The sequence below is a fragment of the Erinaceus europaeus genome, chromosome 16 (genome assembly GCF_950295315.1).
Source record: "Erinaceus europaeus chromosome 16, mEriEur2.1, whole genome shotgun sequence".
NCBI classification, from domain to species: domain Eukaryota; kingdom Metazoa; phylum Chordata; class Mammalia; order Eulipotyphla; family Erinaceidae; genus Erinaceus; species Erinaceus europaeus.
The window spans coordinates 32,740,159-32,761,850 of record NC_080177.1 but is presented as its reverse complement, the minus strand read 5'-3'; the positions used below and the strand labels follow the sequence as shown (position 1 = coordinate 32,761,850).

Sequence of the window (21,692 nt, the reverse complement as noted above, 5' to 3'; positions counted from 1 at the left end):
GAACTCATTTCCTTCCTTCTAAAGTATGTTCCTTCCCCCTGAGTTCCCTGGTTGATTAATGACAACAGAAGTTGGCAGACGTTTTCTGTAAAGGACCAGGGCCAAAGAGAGAACTATTTTTTGATTTGTAGGACATTAGTTTTCTCACAGCTACTCATCTTTACCTCAAAAGAAAAAAAAGTCATAGATAATGTATAGACAAAAATAGATTTTATTGTATTTCAGTAAAACTGGACTTACAACCTAGTAGGATGAAATTGAAATTGAAAGATGGTCATGATTTACTGATCCTTGATGTGAATTGCTCAGGTCTCAAGCTCAGTACTTCTCTTGACCTTTCTTTTTCTTTTCTTTCTTTTTTTTTCTACCTCTAGGGTTATTGCTGGGGCTCAATGCCAGTACTATGAATCAACTGCTCCTGGCAGCCATTTTTTTCCCATTTTATTTGATAGGACAGAGAGAAATTGAGAGGATAGGGGAGACAGAACGGGAGAAAGAAAGGTGGACACCTATAGACCTGCTTTGCTGCTTTGCTTCTGAAGTATTCCCTCTGCAGTTGGAGACCCAGAGGCTCAAACCCAGATCCTTGTGCAGGTTCTTGTGTGAGTCCTTAGTACTATGTGTGCTTAACTAGGTGCACTACCACCTGCCCCCATCTCTTGACCTTTCTACTTTTGTTTTTATGTCTTCAAATGATTTTAATTTCTGTGGATTCCACCCCTATGTAAACTCTCCTAATTCTAGACCATGGAGCTCTTGCCTATTCATTTATTCTACTAGGAGAAAATGTCCTTTTAATGTCATTAATTTTTTAAAAATTTCTTTATCGGGGGATTAATGGTTTACAGTTGACAATAAAATACAGTAGTTTGTACATGCATAACATTTTCCAGTTTTCCACATAATAATACAACCCCCACTAGGTCCTCCTCTCCCATCATGTTCCGGGACCTGAACCCCCTCCCCAAAGTCTTTTACTTTGGTGCAATATACCAACTCTAGTCCAAGTTCTGCTTAATGTTTTTCCTTCTGACCTTGTTTTTCAACTTCTGTCTATGAGTGAGATCATCCCATATTCATCCTTCTGTTTTATGACTTACCTCACTTAACATGATTCCTTCAAGCTCCATCCAAGATAAGCTGAAAAAGGTGAAATCACCATTTTCAATAGCTGAATAGTATTCCATTGTGTATATAGACCACATCTTGCTTAGCCACTCATCTGTTGTTGGACACATGGGACTTTTAATGTCATTCTACATCAGTTTAAATAACCAGAATCTTTTAGTGATGCTTCCTGGCCTGCCTAAGGCCAACATTCTCTAGTGTAGTTCTGTTTCTTACTGCTCTGTGCTGCACACCATTTCTGCCGCCATGGTTTCATCTGTGCTCTGATACCTGGTTCTTTCTCTGCTCAGGATGTGCTCCTGACTCAGTGATCTTTGAAATCTCTATCCAAGGTAAAGCTCTACCCAATTCCATCAATTGCTTGCTCTCCTGGTCTGAACAGTGCTTTTGATTTCCTTACTAACTGTGACCATACTGGGTTGTAGTTTATATCGTCATGATGTTCCTGTTTTCCTATCCAAACTTGAAAAAAACTTAGAAAACAGCCCAGTGGCTGTTAATCAACATAGGTAATGGTCACATGTTGATCTCTTTATTTTCTTAAAATCTCTCTTTTAAAAATCTTTATTTATTGGTTAGAGACAAAGAGAAATTGAGAAGGAGATGGGAGATCAAGAAGGAGAGAGAAAGAGATACACTGCTTCATTATTCACAAAGCTCATCCCCTATAGGTGGGGATCAGGGGCTTGAACTTGGATCCTTGATCACTGTGACACATGCTTTCAACCAGGTGCACTACTGCCTAGGCCCATTATATATAGACATGGAAGAACTCGATTGAGACCAGAACAGCCAAGTGCTATTTATGATGCTCTGTTTGGTCTTGTCTTTCTTGTTTTGTTGTGCAGTGGATGCTGGAGATTAAACCTAAGGCCTTGGGCAGCAAATATCTGCTGAGATATTTCTATGGTTCCCTAAATGCCCCCCACCCCCATTTTTTGATTGTTGTTACTGGCCTTTACTCCAAGGGTTGACTTTTTCCCATCGAAAGAAACAAGTAGAGGGACAATAGGAAAGACACTTCATCACCAGATCTTCCTCCATTGCAGTGGTAGCTGGGATCAGACCTTGGTCATAGGCATGCCAGAGCAGGCACCCTTCCAGGTGAGCTATTTTGCCCCCACTGATCTCTTCATCTTTCCATAGATCTGCTCAGGATCTGTCCCAATGTGGTTAACAACACAGGGTTCATCATTTTTCTTGGACTCTCCCTATGAGCACTCTCCTTTCCTTCCCAGCCCATTCTGATGGCAAAGTTCACTGTGACTCCATCCTTCATCCCTCCCCATCTGCCTCATTCTCCCCTTCATCCTCTCTGTTTCTGGCTTAGCTCACTTACTTCCATCCTTATCTAAGGTTATTGGATTAGTCTTCTAACATATATTCTTCTAACGTGTGTCTCCACTATCCACCACTCTTTCTTTACTTAAAGCTCCACCATGCTACCTGTAGAAATATAAATATGTAACTCTAACCTTGCTGACTGAAACCTCTCAGTGACTCTATCTTGCCCTGGGGTAAGGACTTGCCTCGTAAGGTGCCAGGAGGCCATTATTGATCAGGTACCATTTTCTTATCAATCTTCTTTCTGCTTATCTTACCACAGAGTCTAACTTCAACCATATGTAACCCCTAATGGTTCCTTTGCACCTGTTCACATACTTCTTCTTGGTCCAATGTCTCCCCACCAGATCCACATGGAAACCTGTTATCTGAATTCCAGGGCAGGACACAAATGTCCTCTTTGTGCAGAACTGTTATCTTTTCTTCCTTCTGAATGGCTAGAGGAGTTGGAAAAGATACTGGATGTTGGGACTGGGTGGTGGCACACCTGGTTGAGCTCACACGTTGCCATGCAGAAAGACCCAGGTTCAAGCTCCTGGTCCCCACCTGCAGGAGGAAAGCTTTTCAAGTGGTGAAGCAGTGCTGCAGGTGTCTCTCTGTCTCTTCCCCTCCATCTCCCCTTTCCTTCTCAATTTCTGGATGTCTCTATCTAATAAATAAAGACAATTTTAAAAAATAAAATATAAATATAAAGTTATTGTGGTCACCCTCTCACTTTAGAGTTGGTTCCTGCCTGATGTTTTTGGGAGGTATTATTGTAGGAGAAGGAATGTGTCTTCTCAGTTTTTGAGGGCATCTTTCCCTGAGGTCTCAGCTGGTTTCCAGAGTGGTGGTTGACTTGTCAGCCCTTTCTTGGCCCATTAAGAGCACTAGCTACCCTAGTCATCCAGTTGGACTGAGCAGAACCCCTGTTCTCTTTCTCAAAAAGAGTAGCATGTTGGTCTCCCAGCAGAAATTTAAATTGTCCAGGAAGTAAAAGGGAATGGAGGCATTAGAATGGAATGCTTTGGGGAAAAAAATGCCTATGGCATCTTTCATTTAATTTACATTTTCAGTTCTCTGGACATTGGAGTAAAAGATAATATAAGCACACATAACTTATAATGTATGGTAAATCATTTCTATTTAGTCCTCTCCTTGGCATAAGTGACTATATCTCCCAAGAAATACAATTCGTAATTATTCTTGATTGTTCTTATGGGCAGGGAAATCTTGAAAGTCAGCTTTAATACAAGACTTGTACTTTGGTCAGGAGATGAGCTTACTGCATTTGAACACAGGAGTGACAGACTCTGAGTGGAAGCATTTCTAAATCTGAATGTCTAGTGATGCTGTGGGCATGTTTAGCCAGGGGCCTCAAGAATGTCTTTTAGAGACTGTGTCTTTAGCATTCTCAAAACATGTTGTTCTGTGGAGTTTAGAAACCATCTGACTTGCAAATATTGATTTTTAGATATGAAAAGAATTTCAAGGCTTAGTCCACCCTTATTTTTATAGTTCTTAGCCCGGATAACTTGCCAAGTGGCATGTTTCCTGGTCAGAGCAATGGTTACTTCTTGGGCTCGTCTCGTCACCCCCCCACCCCAATTACACACAGGGTTTAGACTTATCAAGACAAGCATTTCATCCATAACTATCTATAGTGTTCCCTTTCACTTTTAAGCTTTCACTTTAAGCCAGATTTGATAAACTTGATTATTCTCTTCAGTTTTTGCCTGTGTCTTTTGCAGATCACTTTTAATATGGGAAGCTTCTTGTGCTTTATTTTTGTTGTTGATGATACTTGCAGAGCTTTGAATTTTATTTTATTTTATCATTTTTATTGAGTTAATGGTTTACTGTGCAGTCATTGACACATGAGTAAAATTTCTTACCTTCCTGTAAAAGTTCTCTTCAGAACACACTCACAACCTAGGTTCCTCTATATCATCCTGCACCTCAGGGACCCCATGGTTCACTTCAGTGCCTCCCATCCTTCATTCTCCAGAGTCCTTTTCTTTGATGTAATACGCCAAGCCCAGTCCAATTTTCACTTTGTGTTCTACTTCTCAGTCCATGTTTATTATAATCCTGCCCATAAATGAGATCATTCACTATCTGTCCTCCTCTTTTTGGCTTATCTCACTTAACATAATTTAAGTTCCATCCAAGATGAGACATAGGAAATTGTGTATATGTACACCACAATTTTCTTATTCACTCATCTGTCATTTAACAGATGAGTTGCTTCCAAGTATGTTTTGACAAGAGGGCCCAAAATATTAAATGGAGATAGGAGTCTCTTCACCAGGAGCTTGTTGTTGTTTGTTTTGGAAAATTGGATTGAAACATGCAAATGAATGAAACTGAACCACCACATATCATTGTGCACAAAAGTCAACTCCAAGTAGATGAAAGATAGGGACACTACACCAGAAACTATCCAATATATAGAAGAAAACATTGGCAGAAACTTCATGATTTATGCTTCAGGTATGTCTTCAAAGACTCAAATCCAACCGGAAAAAAAGAAAGAAGAAATAATTCATTGGGACTATGTCAAATTAAAAATCTTCTATAAAGGGTACCATTACCCAAACAGGAACTTACCCTATAGAGTTGGATAAGATCTTTATACAACATACTTCAGATAAGGGACTAATAACCAAAATGTAGATGTAACTCAGTAAACTTAGCACCAAAAAACAAATAGCCTCATTAGAAAACTGATAAAGAACATGGACACCAACTTCACTGCAGAAGAGATCCAGAGGGTCAACAGACACATGAGGAAGTACTCAAAGTCATGGATTATCAGAGAAATGCAAATTAAGACAACAGTGAGTTGCCACTTTATACTCGTGAGAGTGTCATATATTAGAAAGGACAGAAACAGCAAATGTTAGGATATGGGGAAGCAAGAACACTTCTACACTGCTGGTAGGAGCGTAGATTAGTAAAATCTTTGGGAAAACAGTTTGGAGATTGTTCAGAACACTAGATATGGACCGACCCTGTGATCCAACAATTTCTCTCCTGTGGATTTATCCAAATAGAAAGAAAAGCACCTATCAGAAGAGATTTATGCACATCTATGTTCATAGCAGCATGATTTGAAATAGCCAAAAATTTGAAAGCAACCCAGCTGTCCAACAATAGATAAGTGGCTAAGAAAATTGTGGTATATATACAAAATGGAATATTATTCAGTTGTGTATTTAATGCCTTAAGTCTTTTCTGGTTTGATACAGAGCTGAAAGCAGAGAATCAGCAGAGGTAGGATATACTTCATTCAACTCCTCATCCTTTAAATTCTTCCCCAAATAAGGGGACATGTCTTGTGTGTGAAGCATGTGACACTGACTCTGGTCCCACAGGAATCTAATGGGATATGAGCTGCCTGCCACAGGTGCACTTCCCCCTTATGCTGACTTGTACTTAGCTCCTGCTGGGAGTCTTGGAGAGACACCATCCAGCAGGCTGGTGCCACTCCCACTGGCCTTGGCTGGAGGAAGCAAGGCCAGAGCACCAAAGACTACAGTTTGGTAGGGACTCTGCTTAGGTGCTGAGGCCATGAGTCTTGCCTGAGTTCCCACAGAAACAGGTGATGTGATGACCTTATGTGCCAGGAGCTTGGGCAGGCTGGCTTTGGGTGGGGCAGGAGGCAGAGGACAAGGCTGCAGTAACCTGAAGGCAAATGTAGTTACAGCAGCCTTGAGGGAGTCTAGTTCTCAACCAGTGTGGGAACTTTGCGGAGTCTGTTTCTTGGCTTGGCCTTCACTTTTAAGTGACTTTGATCAATTCCATAGAGGCTCCACTTCTAGTCCATATAGTTTTGGTATACCTTGTTCATGGGGAAGGGGAGTAGTACATAGCAGGGTTCTTTGATGATACTGAAAGTATGTAGTGTCTATTATTATTTTTAATTTTAAAATGTTTTATATATCATTGGGGGGGAAGGAGGCATGGATACTAGGCCCAAAGCATTGTCTCTGACATATGGTAGTGCCAGTGATTGAACCTAGGACCTCTGGGACCTCAAGCATGCAGGTTGGGTGGACCACAACATTGTCATTTTCCCAGCTCTGGCTATTTTTAATCACACACACACACACACACACACACACACACACACACACACACACACACACACACACACACCCCTCAAAACAAACAAACAACCCATAACTACAAGCTTCCTTATTGGCTATTGGTATACAATCCTGTAAGCATTTTTCCCTCTAGAAATTTGAATACTTATTTCTAAGCCTGATAGTTGCAGCTGGAAGGGAATTAGAAATGCTGTGTAATATTTTTGTATTCTTTCATCATTTATCCCTAGAGCAAGACTTAGAAATGTTAGAGAAACAAATCACTTAACTAAAAATCTGCATATTACAGATGTCTGGCTCAATGCCCATAAAGTTTAGCGAACCCTCTGCCTTTGCCCAAATGATGGATTTTTTTTGTTTTTACTTTATCTCTCTTAGATCTCTCTGCTTATCCCAGACTGAGATGAATATTAAGTAGCCAGAAGTTTCCTGTCTGATCAATTCTAATGTCTTTTGTGAAGGGAAATGCCTGTAAGTTATTACCAGTTAATTAAATGAGACTTTCCATTGAGACCTGTAGACAGGTTTTTACCCATGCCTGTTCAGAATCACTGAGCATTAGGATTTGAAAGGTTTTTACACAACTCTCTTGTTTAATGCACTATGGAACTGACCCAGGGATGGTAGGGACTTTCTTGACTTTTGCAAATTGTTGCCAAGCCAAAGAAAACACTGGCTAAGGGGCTAAGGCTGTATGTGTTAGGGGAAAAAGGAGATGCTACAAATCTATCTGGTGGACACATCAAACAGACAGCTTAATTCCTCTTATGTTATTGACATTTTTGGGAGTCATCTTCAAGTGCTTTTTTATATTTTTACAAAGTGCTATTGCATAGTGCTTCATCTTGTAGTAAATGTCATTCCCATTTGGCAAGTGATGAAATTGAGCTGGTCAAATGAGCTCCCAGTTCAGCTCCTTTGATCAAATCAATAGGTGTTTCCTGGTCTTTGGTTTTAGGAACTTTGCAGGGTTCATGGGGGGGGGGGATAGATAAGTATTAAATCCTGCTGGAACAAAGCTTATACATTTGATGAAAGTGATGAGATGTATGTATATAAAAGGGCATGGATAGATATAGTTAAAATATATTTTATTTTAATGAGAGATACAGAGAGAAAGACATAGAAAGACCAGGCCATTGTTCAGCTCTGGCTTATGATGGTGCTGGGAATTGAACCTATACCTGGGAACTTCTGGCATGGGAGTCTTTTGCAGAACCATTATGCTGTCTCCCCAGCCTACATGGGCAGATATTATAATAGAAATTGAGATGAAAACTTTGAGAATAAGTGCATATTAAGATCTTCCTGGTGGAATTTCCTTCCTTGGCTCCTGTGTCGTCTTCCAGTGGACTCCATTACCCAGCCCACCTGCAAGCCCCAGGGAGTTGCTCTGGGAAGTCCTGAGCACCAGGCAGTGATCCCAACCCTGGGAATAGCTCAGTAAATGCTTAGATGAGTGGATGGTGAAGTGGAGAGAGACAGAGACAGGCAGAGAGAGGGAGAGAGACAGAGACAGGCAGAAAGAGAGAGAGGGGGAGAGAACGACAGGGGGAGAGGGAGAGAGAGAGATGCTTTTTAAGCAGTCAACACCATGAACAAAGGTGTGTCTGCTGTAGAGCAAGGAGACAAGCCTGACTAGACAAGCAGGTAGAGAGAATTAAGCTTGAGGAAGGGAGTGGGATGCATTGTAGAGTAGGAGTCAAAGGTAGGAATCTCTGATTGAAAATCAAGAGGAGTTGAGCTTTACGCTGGACAGCTGTTTTGCCTGAAGGAAAAATGATGAAATGGGCATTTTGAGAAGTATATTTGGTCAGCGAGGTCCTAGATGCTTTTACATTTTTAGCACCAGTTTTTTTTATTTTGATACCATCCAGCTTGTCAACTTGTGTTGTTTATGAATTTGATAAGAATCTAAAAAAAACCATTGCCTAACTCAGGGACAGGAAAATTTACTCTTGTGTTCTCAGGGTCTTATAGTGTTTTAGCACTTAGGTCCATAACCCATTTTTAAGTTCATTTGTATGTATGGTATGAGGTAAAGATCAGGTTTTTGGGTTTTTTTTTCCCATCATTGGGATTTCACCGTTCCAGGCTGACTTTTTTTTTTTTTTTTTTGTCAGATAGAAAAACAGACAAAAACGACACCACAGAACTGAAGCTTTCTTTAGTGTGCTGGAGGTGAGGCTTCAGTACCTGGCCTGTGACAAAGCAGGTACACTATTCAAGTGAGCTATCCTGCTGGCCTCCAAATTCTTTCATCATCTTTTTTTTTCAAATTCATTCTTTTACGTGTGCTGCCCAGCTATTCTAGTGCTATTCTAAAAAAAAAAAAAAAAAGGTGTTCTTCCCCCATCTAATTATTATTATGCTCATGCTTCTTTTAATTGCTTCCTGTCTCATTTCTCTTACCCAACCTCCAAACAATCCTTGCTAAAAATTTTCTGCCACTATAGCTTAGTTTACCTCTCTGAGTTGTATGTAAGCAGAATCATATATAGAGTGTCTTTTTTGTTTATTTCTTTCATTATGCTTCCAGTGATGTTGCATGCATCAGTAGGTCTTACTTTTCGTTGCTAAATGCTGGTCTATTGTATGGATACAGCACTTAAAAAAATTCCCTTTCAGCATTTATGTACATATTTTTGTATGGACATATACATTACTTATTCATAGGTAAACGTTTAGGAGTAGAATTCATCCATCAAATTGCAGGTGTATAAATAACTTAAAAATGTCAAACTGTTTTTAAGGTGATGGTAGCATTTTACAATCCCATCAACAATGAATGTAAGAAAATTTCAGTTGCTTCACATTCTTACAAACACTTAGTATAATTAAATGTCTTAATGTTAGTTATCTTGATAGGTATGTATTGGTATTACATTGTGGTTTGAATTTGCATTTCTCGAATGATCATGTCAAACTTGCATTTATATGCTTATTTGCCATCCATTTATCTTCCTTGGTCAAACAAAATTTGAAGCCCATTTAAAAAAAAAATTTATTTGTTACTGATTTTTGTATTTACAATTGGAATGTAAGAACTTTACCAAGATACATGGTTACAAATATTTTCTCTTAATTTATGGTTTGCAGTTTTTTAATTTCTTTTTATTTCCCCTTTTGTTGCCCTTGTTGTTGTAGTTATTGTTGTTACTGATGTTGTTGTTAGGACAGAGAGAAATTGAGACAAGAGGGGAAGACAGAGGGAGAGAGAAAGATAGACACCTGAAAACCTGCTTTACTGCTTGTAGCTGGGGGCTGGAACCAGGATCCTTACACCAGTCCTTGAGCTTCGCTCCACGTTTGATTAACCCACTGTGCTTGCAATTTTTTGACAGTATCTCTCAAAGAGAAGAAATCTTAATTAAAAAATTATTTTTAATTACATTATTTTCTGTCATAGCTAGTACTTCACTAGTTGAGACTGATTTTTTCAGGTAGAGGGACAGAGAGAGCAGGGAGCTGGACTCAAACGTGGGTGGTGAGCTTGGGTTTGGACATGTTGACTTAAAGGAACCTGTGGCATCCTGAGATGGATATTTCAGAAATTGTACACAGACATATCTGGGGGTGAGATTATGCAATGAATCTTAACTTCCACCCTCTTGGAGACCCCATTATGATCTGTTTCTTTCTCCTACTTCTGTCCCAAAAAATTCAAGTAGATTTTGAAATCATGAGTCTGATTGAGAAAGAGAACTGATAACCCGCACTGCCCTGGGAGCAAGGGAAGTTCATGAGGGTCACTTCAGAGAGGACCAGATACTGTTGAGATGAAGACAAGACACATTTTTGGGTTAAACAGTGGTAGGTTGTGATAAGGGCTGCAGAAACATCCTCATTGCTGGAAGGAGGCAGGATCATATTGCAGGGGATAACTTTTATTTTAGATGGCACAGAGAGGAAGGGTAATTATCTTAAAAAAAAAAACTTGGCTTTTTTTCTTGTTGGATATTAACTTGGATAAATGTTATGGGAACAAGGAACAGAAAAACTGTACCCAAATAGCCAAAGCAAAATGAATGTTTGGGATTAAATAAATAACTGAAGCAAAATAAATGTTTGAGCTCAAATAACTAAAAAATCCAAAAGAATCAAGGTGGGCTTGATCTAAAGTTTTAAATGATATCAAAAGCTGGTCTTTCTTTTCTTTTCTCTTTGGCTCAGTGCTGGCCTTTTTCTTCCCTCCATTTTATTTGGTAGGACACAGAAAAATTGAGAGGGGAGGGGGAGATAATGAGAGAGGCAGATAGACACCTGTTGACCTGCCTCTCCACTTGTGAGGGTTCCTCACTGCAGGTGGGGAATGAGGGCTAGAAACCAAGTCCTTGTTCACATAAGGTACTTTATGTGCTTAACCAGCTGTGCCACCACCTGCCCCCCCCCCCCCATCTGCCTCTTATTTGTTGTCTACATTCTCTGTCCAGATTGAAGTTCAGCAGAAAGTGAGATTTCTCTTTCTGGTTGGTCCAGGTTTTGTACTTGAATTTGTTCCCACACCTGAGCCACTTACTGAGGGTTTAGAGTTGCAGTTATTCAGGGGGTAGACGAATGACATATGTCAACTCTAGGCTAGGCCAGATAAAGGAATGTGTCACTCTGGCTGGGAGAATTCCATGCTCTGATTGGCAAGGTCCAGGCTCCTGTTCGCTCTGACAAAAGGAGTAGAGTCCCATCTGAATGATTCATACTGTGAGTGAGGGAGGGCGGGGTAATTCTCAATTAAGGCTGAAGTACCATGCCCAGATTGCAGTCAGATGTTCTAACTAGAGAGAAAATATCTACAACACCTATAGGGAACAGGACGAGGGTTAGTGAGCAGAATTATTGGTCCCTGTACTTCTGTTCTTAGAGAAGGAAGGCTCTTTCTAAGAAATACGGAATTGAAGTAGTTTCCTAATGAGTTGTGAGTTGGCCATTGGATTGTCCAAGAAGCCAATATGAATATGGTAGCCCATCAGCACTGTGTAGTCCTGGAACAAATAACTCTTAAGTTCAAACTTTTAAAGCTGTGTTTCTGACATTGTAAGGAACATATTTGCCCTTTAAAATCCAGTACACCTGTATATGTGCATACGAACTGCCAACAAGTTTTATGACAGTACATTTCCTCACCACACTGTGGCAATGTATTTTCTGTTCCATTTTTATTCTATTTTAAAATCCCTGTTGTGTGCAACCTACCCCATTGTTTCCAGGCCTCACTAATGAGTCTGGCCTGCAGCTGGTAAAATGTGCTTCGCAGGTCTGTCCGAAGTCTCAGGTGGACTCCTCCAGATGGACCAGGCTTGATGAGGGCCTTAGGGATGAATGTGTCTAGTACAAGGCTGGCATAGGTCATAGATGAGGATGCAAAACCAGTACTGCTTCTGATTCTAGGTGGTGGGATATCTGGCCACCCATCAGAGCAGCTCTCTATCCATTACGGTTGAGTAAACTTCTTGGGAATGGGGTGGGGGCTCCTCAGAGTAGTGCTAAAGGGAGTTCACAGCTGTGGGGAGCAGGATCACAGAGGTGCCCTGGTTATCTGTCTGTCTGTCGGCTGTCAGCAGTTCTGTGCCAGCAGCAGTTTATGTTGTGAGATAGAATGTAGATGCATGTGTGTGTTCTCTGTCAGGCATTTATACTGAAGATGAGGGAGTGGCTTTTAAAAATAACATACTTTTGACTTGAAACAAGTCAAGGCATAGAGTGGAGACAATTAGAGACTGGCATCCTGTTTAGTCATCTCTCCAGAGAACTCTATTTTCAGAACTGTTCTCTGAAGGTTCACAAGTGATGTTAAGCTAGTTAAGGGGATCTTGCTAACTTAGCAGTAGTCATGGTGCAAAGAGCTGATGTGAACACTGGGGTGATTACGGAGTGGTAACCACATCCATCACAGGTTTTTTGCAGAGAAAGGACAAGTCTGCAAGAATACGTTGTTAATACAGTTAATGCTTTCTGAGTCAGTACAAAACAGACATCTTCTCTTTTTGAAAATCATATACTCAGGTGTGGTGTTAAAAATATGCAGTGAAGTAGGGTGAGGTTAGAGAGTTTTTTTTTTTTCTTCAGCCTTTGTCACTAATACTTAGTCACTTTGTAACCTAAAACTTAGAGACATTTATGAGTAGTTCAAATTTCACACTAGCATGAAGAGGGCAGAGCCTACCTACCTGGGCTCATGTGATCAGAGCAGGTGTGGAAGGTGCTGCCTCATACTATGGGCAGGCTGTGGGAGGGTTCTTGGGGAGACAGAGCATGTGCAAAGGCTGGGCCCTATGAGGAGACATCAAGCTGCCTCACCTGCAGGATATCACAGCTCTTAGAAAAAAACTTTCAAGCTGGGCAGTCCCATCTAGAAGAGCACACATGTTACCATGCATGAGGTCCCCAGTCCTTGACTGGACTCAAGCCCCCGACCCCCACTTGTAAGAGGGGAGCTTCACAAGTGGTGAAGTAGTGCTGCAGGTTGATCTCTCTCTCTCTCGTCTCTGTCTCTCTCTCGCTGATGGGCTGTGCAGGCACTGAGCTCTAGCGATAATCCTGGTGGTTAAAAAAATAAACCTTGAAGCACCCTCCATAGTATAAAGTGGACTACCTTTCCCACTATGCCCTGAAGATTAACTATTTATTTATTTAGAAAGATTATTAATGACATAATAGTGGTTCACTGGTTTATAAGATTACAGAGGTATAGTGCCACATCCATCACAAAATTCCCTTGTCCTCATGCCCATCAACCCAGTCACCATAGTTCTCACAGTCTTTGAGATTAACTACATTCAGATGGCAATAAGAGACAGTACTTTATTGTTCATACTATTTTTTTTCCTTCGTAGAATTAATGGTTCTGCAACATTTGCTCACTACCTTGTATGTTGTCATTATTTCTCTATTTTGTTCTTATCAAGTAGTTTAATAAAACACAATTTATATAAACAACATATTTAAACAAGGACATCTCAAGATGGTGACCACAATTATAGGTGACTTGGTGTGATGAGGAATCACAGTGGAAAAATCTGTAGTTCAAGAGTAAGGAAAGAGTGGAAAAACTTTCTTTTAGAGTTGCTTTTCAACATTTAGTTTCTTGGACTTTCAATCGATTCTTACTTTTACTTAGTGACGTGAAATGCTTAGGTCTGACTTACGCATGTGATTTGCACATTTAGGCTTTTCTGTGAAGAATTATTTGAGGCCCACAAAATAGATTTTAACATTAAAATCTAGTAAACATTTTTCTTTCCTTCTCTTTCTAGGTGGATCTAGAGCCAGAGGGGAAAGTATTTGTGGTGATAACCCTAACAGGAAGTTTCGCTGAGGGTAAGAATGAATTTTGGATGATTTCTGGTATATATGTAATAGTAGTTCACTACTTGGTAGTAATTTCTGTCATGAGAATGATAAAAAGAGCATTTTGTAAGAGTATTTTTTAAAATACCATTTAAATCTAGGCTAGCTAGTATTTGTTGTCTGATAGTCTGTGGGTTTAGCTTGCTAGACTACATGTCTTTGCTGAGTTTGCCAGTCTTAATGTTCTATTTACTATGCTCAATGGGTTTCTATGCATATTTATCATCATCTTAGCTGATTGTCTCTTGCCTCCTTCGGCTTATTAAACTGCCCTTTAGGTATAATAAACATGTATGTTGGCTACCCTTTTAGTTTGCACCAAATATGTTAAAAAATTTAGGGTTCAAGTGTTCTTTTTCAGTTTTACAACTTTAACCTTATTCTATCTGTAAAGCAATTCTGTGTCTCCCCCCTCCCACTCTCCTACCTCTCTTTTCTTCTCTGATTAAAAAATAAATTATAATGAAGTATGAGGTAAAATAGAATGAAGTGGATAGATCAGAAACAAAGAAGCTAAATTTTGGCTAGGACTTCATGCCTTCTTGAATTAATATTCGTATGTGCTGTGACAGGTGTTAAGATTTCTTTTACCTGTGCTGTAACCCAGGTGTTTTAGCCTCATTTATTGAAAAAAACCATTTTTGCCCTACTGGATCACTTTGGGGCCTTTGTTGAAAATTTAGCAGTTTCCATCTATTTGCCAAGAGTCTTTTGATCTATTGATCTGTTTTTATGTCAGTATCATAATCTGTTACTGTTTTACATGGAAATTATCTATGGTTATGTAATGTGAGTGAACCCTCCAGTTTTCTTCATTTTGTTTTGGGATCATTTTAGCCATGCTCAGTCTTTTGATCTTTTCTATCAGCTTATCAAATTCCACACAAAAGCCTGTTGAATTTTAAATTGAAATTATATTGAGTGGTGGTGCAGCTGGTAAAGTGCATAAGTAACCGTGTGCAAGGACCCACATTTGAGGCCCTGGTCTCCACCTGCAAGGAGGAAGCTTCATGAGCAGTGAAGCTGGCTTCAGGTGTCTCTCTCCCTCATCTACATTATTTTTCCTTCTCCATCATAATTAGAACATATATGTTGAATCTATATGCCAGTTTGAATATAATTGATTATGAGCATCTTCAAACTTATAAGCTTGGTATATATTGCCATTTGCTGAAGGTCTTTAATGTTACTCTTCAGTGTGAATAGTATATAATTTGCAATATAAATGTCTTGCATGTACCTTTAAAATATTTCCAGAGGGAGTTGGGTGGTGGTACACCTAGTTGAGAGCACATGTTACCAAGAACAAGGACCTGGGTTTGAGCCCCTGATCCCCACATGTAGATGGGAAGCTTCACAAGTGGTGAAGCAGCTTAGGAGATGTCTCTCTGTCTTTCTCTCTCTTTCTATCTCCCTCTCAATTTCTCTCTGTCTTGTCTAATAAAAAAGGAAAGGAAAGAAAAAAAGGGAAGAGTTGCCTCAAAGATTGATGGATTCATAATGTAGGCACCAAGCCCCAGTGAGAACCCTGGCGGCAGTTAAAAAAAATTAAAATATATATATATATATATTCCCAGGGACCACAAAGATAGCTCACCAGGTAGAATGTGTGCTTTTCTCTGAGTACGACCAAGGTTTGAACATGGGCACCACATGGGAGGTGCCATGGAATTGGGGACATCTCTGGGGCTGTGATGTCTTTTCCTCTCTCTTTGCCCCTCTATTTGAATGAAAAAGTAAGCCCAGGAGCCATGAAAACCTACATGTTTGAGCCTTGACTCTGCCAAGAAAAAAAAAATTAACCCTGGGAGTCAGGCGGTAGCGCAGTGGGTTAAGCGCAGGTGCCGCAAAGCGCAAGGACTGGCGTAAGGATCCTGGTTCCAGCCCCTGGCTCCCCACCTGCAGGGGAGTCTCTTCACAGGTGGTGAAGCATGTCTGCAGGTGTCTGTCTTTTTCTCCCTCTCTCTGTCTTCCCTTCCTCTCTCCATTTCTCTCTGTCCTATCCAACAATGACAAATAATAACTAAAACAACAAGGGCAACAAAAGGGAAAATAAATAAATATAAAAAAAAACTTAAAAATTAACCCTAGTTATTTTAAATAGTTTTGATGCTGTAATAAATTATACTATAAAATTTTCATTTTGAATTTACTTAACCAGTATATAAAGATATGTTTCACATATAAACTTTTTATCTGCTGCATTAAGTATTTTTTACTACAAGTTCTAGAAGGTTTATCATTCCTTAAAGATACCGTTAAATTTTCTGTGAAAATTATCATTGTGAATAAAGACTGGCTTTCCCCCCACTAAGTATGTTAACTGCATTTATTTTGTAGATGCCTTTTAATATTGGTGAGGACATTCCTTTCTAGTCCTACTTTTCTGTTGTTATCCCTTTAAAACTGTGAAGAATTTTTAAGGGGGCCAGGTGCTAGCACAGCGGGTTAAGTGCCCCTGATTCTTACCTTTTGGAGGTGATGAAAGTAGCAGAAACCTGGGATATTTGAATATGGAAAAAAATGTTCACATTGCACTTTTGGGATCCTTCTGCCTGTTTACAGGTTTTTGGTTGAATATTTGCTTGTTTGGTATCTTGGTCATTAAGGATTAAACAAAAGGATCTGCTAATAGCACAGTCAAATAAAATGTAAATGTAATAGTACAGGATATTGTTGATATATCAGTGGAATAACATAAGTGACATGGGTACAATAATGATTTAAATCCAGTAGTCAGAAGAAAGACAAGAGTGAGGAACTGGTGAGATTTTCAATGTGCTAAAGTGTGTTTCTTCATTTAGTTATAAGAAACCAACAGATCAAGACCATGTATGTTAGGTCAGGTCTTCTGGCTGTGCAGTAGTCATTGCATGATTTCCTTTTGTAGGGTTATGCCAGCTCTTAGGACTACATTTTTTTAAAGATTGTATCATCCTTAATTGTACTTAAGACACATCAGAAGTCTGGTACTGAAATACCTCTGGATGTTCTCACTGTACTTATTTTGTAGATTTGGTGATAAGACAAAATGATTGTCAGATCTTAATCAGCCTGAGTTCTAGGCTAGGTCATTTCAATTGCTTTCCTCTCAGGGCTGAATCTAGGTAATATTAATTTTTGGCATTTTTATCACCCCTGTAAGTTAGTCCTTCCCGTTCTCTGCCTTCAACCATCTCTTTTTGCAGTAGGGTGTCCACTAATCTCTTCTCTCCAGAAATGTTGCTAATAAGAAAGAGAGTGAATTTGTGGACTAATTTACATTTGAATTATAATGATATATGTCTTAATATGCTATTCCTCTGAAGTTTTTTTTGAAATATTTTAAAAGATTCCAAAAAGTTGTTTTATCTATAAAGAATGAACTTTTTCTTTCTTCTTTTTTTTTATTGTTGTAGTTATTGTTGTTATTGATGTAGTCGTTGTTGGATAGGACAGAGAGAAATGGAGAGAGGAGGGGGAGAGAAAGATAGACACCTGCAGATCTGCTTCACTGCCTATGAAGTGACTCCCCTGCAGGTGGGGAGTCCGGGGCTTGAACCTGGATCCTTATGTGGTCCTTGCGCTTTGCACCACATGTGCTTAACTTGCTGCACTACCACCCAATTCCATAGAGAATGAACTTTTAATATTAAAAAATTCCAGAAACTATGACATCTTAAGTGTGAGCTGGTGCCATAGAGAGCAGCCTCCTTATTCAAGTGCAGAGGACATTAGGGCTCTCTTTCTCTCCCTCTCCCCTCCCTCCCTCCCTCTGTATGATGCAACCTTTGCCCTATGTACCTAGCATAGCTGTGGTTGTAGTCTGAAACCAGAGCTATGACTATATCCCAAGTTTGACGTCACTCCCGTAAACCATTGTAGATTATCACAGTTCATGAAATGACAGGTTGACTGACAGGACATTTGGAGCCTGAGTTCCTATCTTGGATATTAAAGAGCTTTACATAAAGAAGCAGTGTGTGGTCAGATCTATCTACTATTCAGTATGCCTGTAAGTGTCAAAGGGGCATTGATCTGAAAGCCTGTAAGGATTATCAAGCTAAAGAAATATTTGTAAATTTTGGATTCTGACTATAGAATTGAAGTTATCAGAAGCTGGGGGTGGGGGCTGGGGCCCCAAGATGTCTGAATAGGGAGAACCTGTGTTTCTATTCTTTCATGATCACAGCAAAGCTACACCAAAACCTGGATTAATCTGCACAGAAATAGATCTGATACCCAAATGAACAAGCTTCTGCAGCAAGAGACAGGAGCCAGCATATAGGCAATAAGAAGATAGATACCCTCACAGAGGAAAAAAGAAAACTAAGCTAAAAACAAAACAAAATACACATGTAAACAAAAACCCATCATGCAACAACAAGCTACAACTGGAGATCTCTAACATGTAGAGCTGTAGAAGTTTACTCTGGGGATCAGGGGACTGGTTTTGCCAAATACTTGGTATCTTAATCCTGCTCTGATCATATATTTACAACACCGGAAGAGATAGAAAAAATACTATAAGTCATAAACTGGGTGGAGTTGCCAAACAGATGCCATTGTGATGAACTCTTGCAACCTTGCTGCAAGCAGAGCTGGGGAATACCGTATTGGAATCTAGTCTCCATAGTAATAGAATCTGAGGGCAAATTCCTGGAGGAGAGCTCCATTCACCCCTAGCAAGTGGCTAAACTAGCTAGAGATGAGAGACATTATTAATATTAAGAGTTTTTTTTCCTATCAAATAGGGCTGACCCTTGCCAACCCACATCTGACTGCTCGCAAGCAAGCTACATCACTTCAGTCAACCAGCACCCTCCATACCTCCCCAAGCATAGCTAGTTGGCAAGGTGTCCTCACCACTTGCTATACTCTGTTATCTCATAGCCTGCCAGATTCTTCTCCCTGCCAGCCTTAAAATATGAGCAATGTTACCACTTGGGATTGAAGCCTGCTTGTGGATTAGAAACTAACTATGCCAGCCTGGCGGGTAAGCTGTGGCCTCAAACCACTGGGCTCACTCAGGCACACTTGAACTTGGCTTACAGGAGCCTCTATGCCCTTGTGACCACTAACCCCTAGTCATTGCAAAGGTCCTCAATCAGTGGACCTCAGTGCTTTAATTGTTGCCATGTACTTAGCACCATGAACCTCTGGTCACTGCCTGGGAAATCTCAAACATGAACTCTTGATCCTGGTACCCACAGTACTTACAAATGAGAAGTAATGAGAAGAGAGAGAAAAATTACCTGATGGATCAAGACAAAATCCAGGAAAAACTCCAAATAAATTAACTATCAAAAAAAACCTCCAAAGTAGTTATCCTACAGATGCTCAAGAGAATGAGCAAATCAGTATATAGGGAAATTCAACAAGATTGGAGAAAATATGAGAAAAATCCAAACAAACCACAGTACTGAAGAATATTCTGCTTAAACCTAGAAATACAGTAGGACACAATAGTAGAAAACAGGAGCCAAAGGTCAAACCAGTAAACTCAAGGATAGGTTAGAGGAAATGATAAAAAAAAAAGAAAGTAAAAAGAATCGAAGCAAATAAATTAACACAATGAGGGAGTCGGGCTGTAGCGCAGCGGGTTAAGCGCAGGTGGCACAAAGCACAAGGACCGGCATAAGGATCCCGGTTCGAACCCCGGCTCCCCACCTGTAGGGGAGTCGCTTCACAGGCGGTGAAGCAGGTCTGCAGGTGTCTGTCTTTCTCTCCCCCTCTCTGTCTTCCCCTCCTCTCTCCATTTCTCTCTGTCCTATCCAACAACGACGACAACAACAATAATAACTACAACAATAAAACAACAAGGGCAACAAAAGGGAATAAATAAATAAAATAAAATATTTAAAAAAATTAACACAATGAAGTTATGAGATATCATCTAGAGTTGTGACATTTGTATCACAAGTTCCAGATAAAGAAAGGAGTATAACTTTTATTTGAAGAAATTATATTCAAGAACTTTTCTTTTAAATTTTTATTTATAAAAAGGAAACTGACAAAACCATAGGATAAGAGGGGTGCAATTCCACACAGTTCCCACCACCAGAACTCCATATCCCATCCCCTCCCCTGATAGCTTTCCTATTCTTTAACCCTCTGGGAGTATGGACCCAAGGTTATTGTGGGATGCAGAAGGTGGAAGGTCCGGCTTCTGTCATTGCTTCCTGGCTGAACATAGTCATTGGCAGGTCGATCCATACTCCCAGCCTGCTTCTCTCTTTCCCTAGTGGGGCAAGGCTCTGGGGAAGCAGAGCTCCAGGAAACATTGGTGGGGTCATCTGTCCAGGGAAGTCCGGTTGGCATCATGCTGGCATCTGGAACCTGGTGGTTGACAAGAGAGTTAATATACTGACTTTTCTAAAATAAGGAGATGGACACCCAGACCCAGACCCAGGACATCCAACACATTACAAACAAAATAAATCCCAAAAGACCTATACTAAGTACATTCCAGAATATATGTCAGAATATATTCAAAATTTTGAATAGAAAAGACCTCCAATTAAGGCTAACTCTGCTATGCTAGATTTTTATTACTCGAGTTTGAAGGACTATCAGCAGTTAAAGGAATCCATTATCACTAAGCCAGCACTATAAGAAATATTATAAAGGATGTCTATAATGGGAAAATATGGAATATTCCCACTTGTGGATATGTAAAGGAAAAAAAATAACAAAACAAGAGAACAGAAAAACACAAATGAAATCAGGCTCTTAGATTCGGATACAGAAATGGAGTTACTAAAGAGGATGTGAGAGTATCTTAAATTGGGGGAAAAAAAAGACCTAATGAATCCTAGTGGAGGTTATATTGGTACTTTGGCGGTGGGACTTGTATGATAATAACCTTGGATAATATCCATTTTGAAGAGATGTGAAATGATACTTAAAAATACATGCAGCCTTATAATCTAGTGCTACCTCTGCTGGGAAAAAGATAAGTAGAAAGGATACTATGGTCTTTGATAGATGATTATTAGGACTTTGGTGGTGGATGTGATGTGACAAAATACAGTTAAAGGGAGATGAACTAAAGTTCTAAAATATATATGATGCTACAAACCAATGGTACTTGACTTTTTTTAAAAAAGGAAATCACAACTGATCCCCCAGTGCATCTAATCTTAGTTCTGTTCTGAAGATCATGTGAGACAGTAAATATGAAGTATTTTATAAGCAGAGTTCTATGAAGATGCACTGGAGAGAGATACTCATTTCCATGTCTCTACTGTCATAGCAGCAAGAATTCCCAGCATTCTCCCACCCTTTTTGAGACCCGGTGTATACTCAGCAGTTTGCCCTATTCCAACACTAGCTTTGTTTTACACCAGAAGCCTCAAGAACTCAATAGACAGTTATGAGTAGAATGCTGACTTATCTCCATTTGTGTATTTGTTTTCTGATTTATTATATAGAAAGTCACCGTTTAACTCTGATTCTATAATCCCAGAGCTTTCTTAAACACAGAAATAAACAAACAGGGGAGACAGCATCAAGGTTATACAAAAGACTTTCATGCTTGGGGCTCTGAGGTCCCAGGTTTACTCCTAATCACCACCATTAGCCAGATCTGAGCAGTGCTCTGGTCTTTTTGTCTGTATCTCTCTCATTAAAATAAACTAAATATTGAAAACAATCAGTCAAACAAAAGCAAGCTTGTTTTAATGGAGCCAGGGTCTGTAATATACAGGATTAGAATTAGTAACTACTGACAGCTCCTCATTTCATCCTGTGCCTTTTTTTTTTTTTAAATAGTTCATGAATCATAAATTCTACTGAAATAGCAGC

At 39.7% G+C, this 21,692-nt stretch overlaps 1 protein-coding gene and 1 long non-coding RNA gene across 2 annotated transcripts in view; one reads left to right on the top strand and one right to left on the bottom strand.

Moving 5' to 3' along the window:
* Nucleotides 1-21,692, bottom strand: part of LOC132533432 (uncharacterized) — a 941,342-nt gene that overhangs the window by 508,177 nt on the left and 411,473 nt on the right. The window lies entirely within an intron of this gene.
* PRKCH (protein kinase C eta) overlaps nt 1-21,692 on the top strand; it is a 256,943-nt gene that overhangs the window by 67,717 nt on the left and 167,534 nt on the right. The window contains exon 2 of the mRNA XM_007519272.3: nt 13,814-13,877. Coding sequence (XP_007519334.1) covers nt 13,814-13,877 — 64 coding nt within the window. The remainder of the gene's footprint in view (nt 1-13,813; nt 13,878-21,692) is intronic.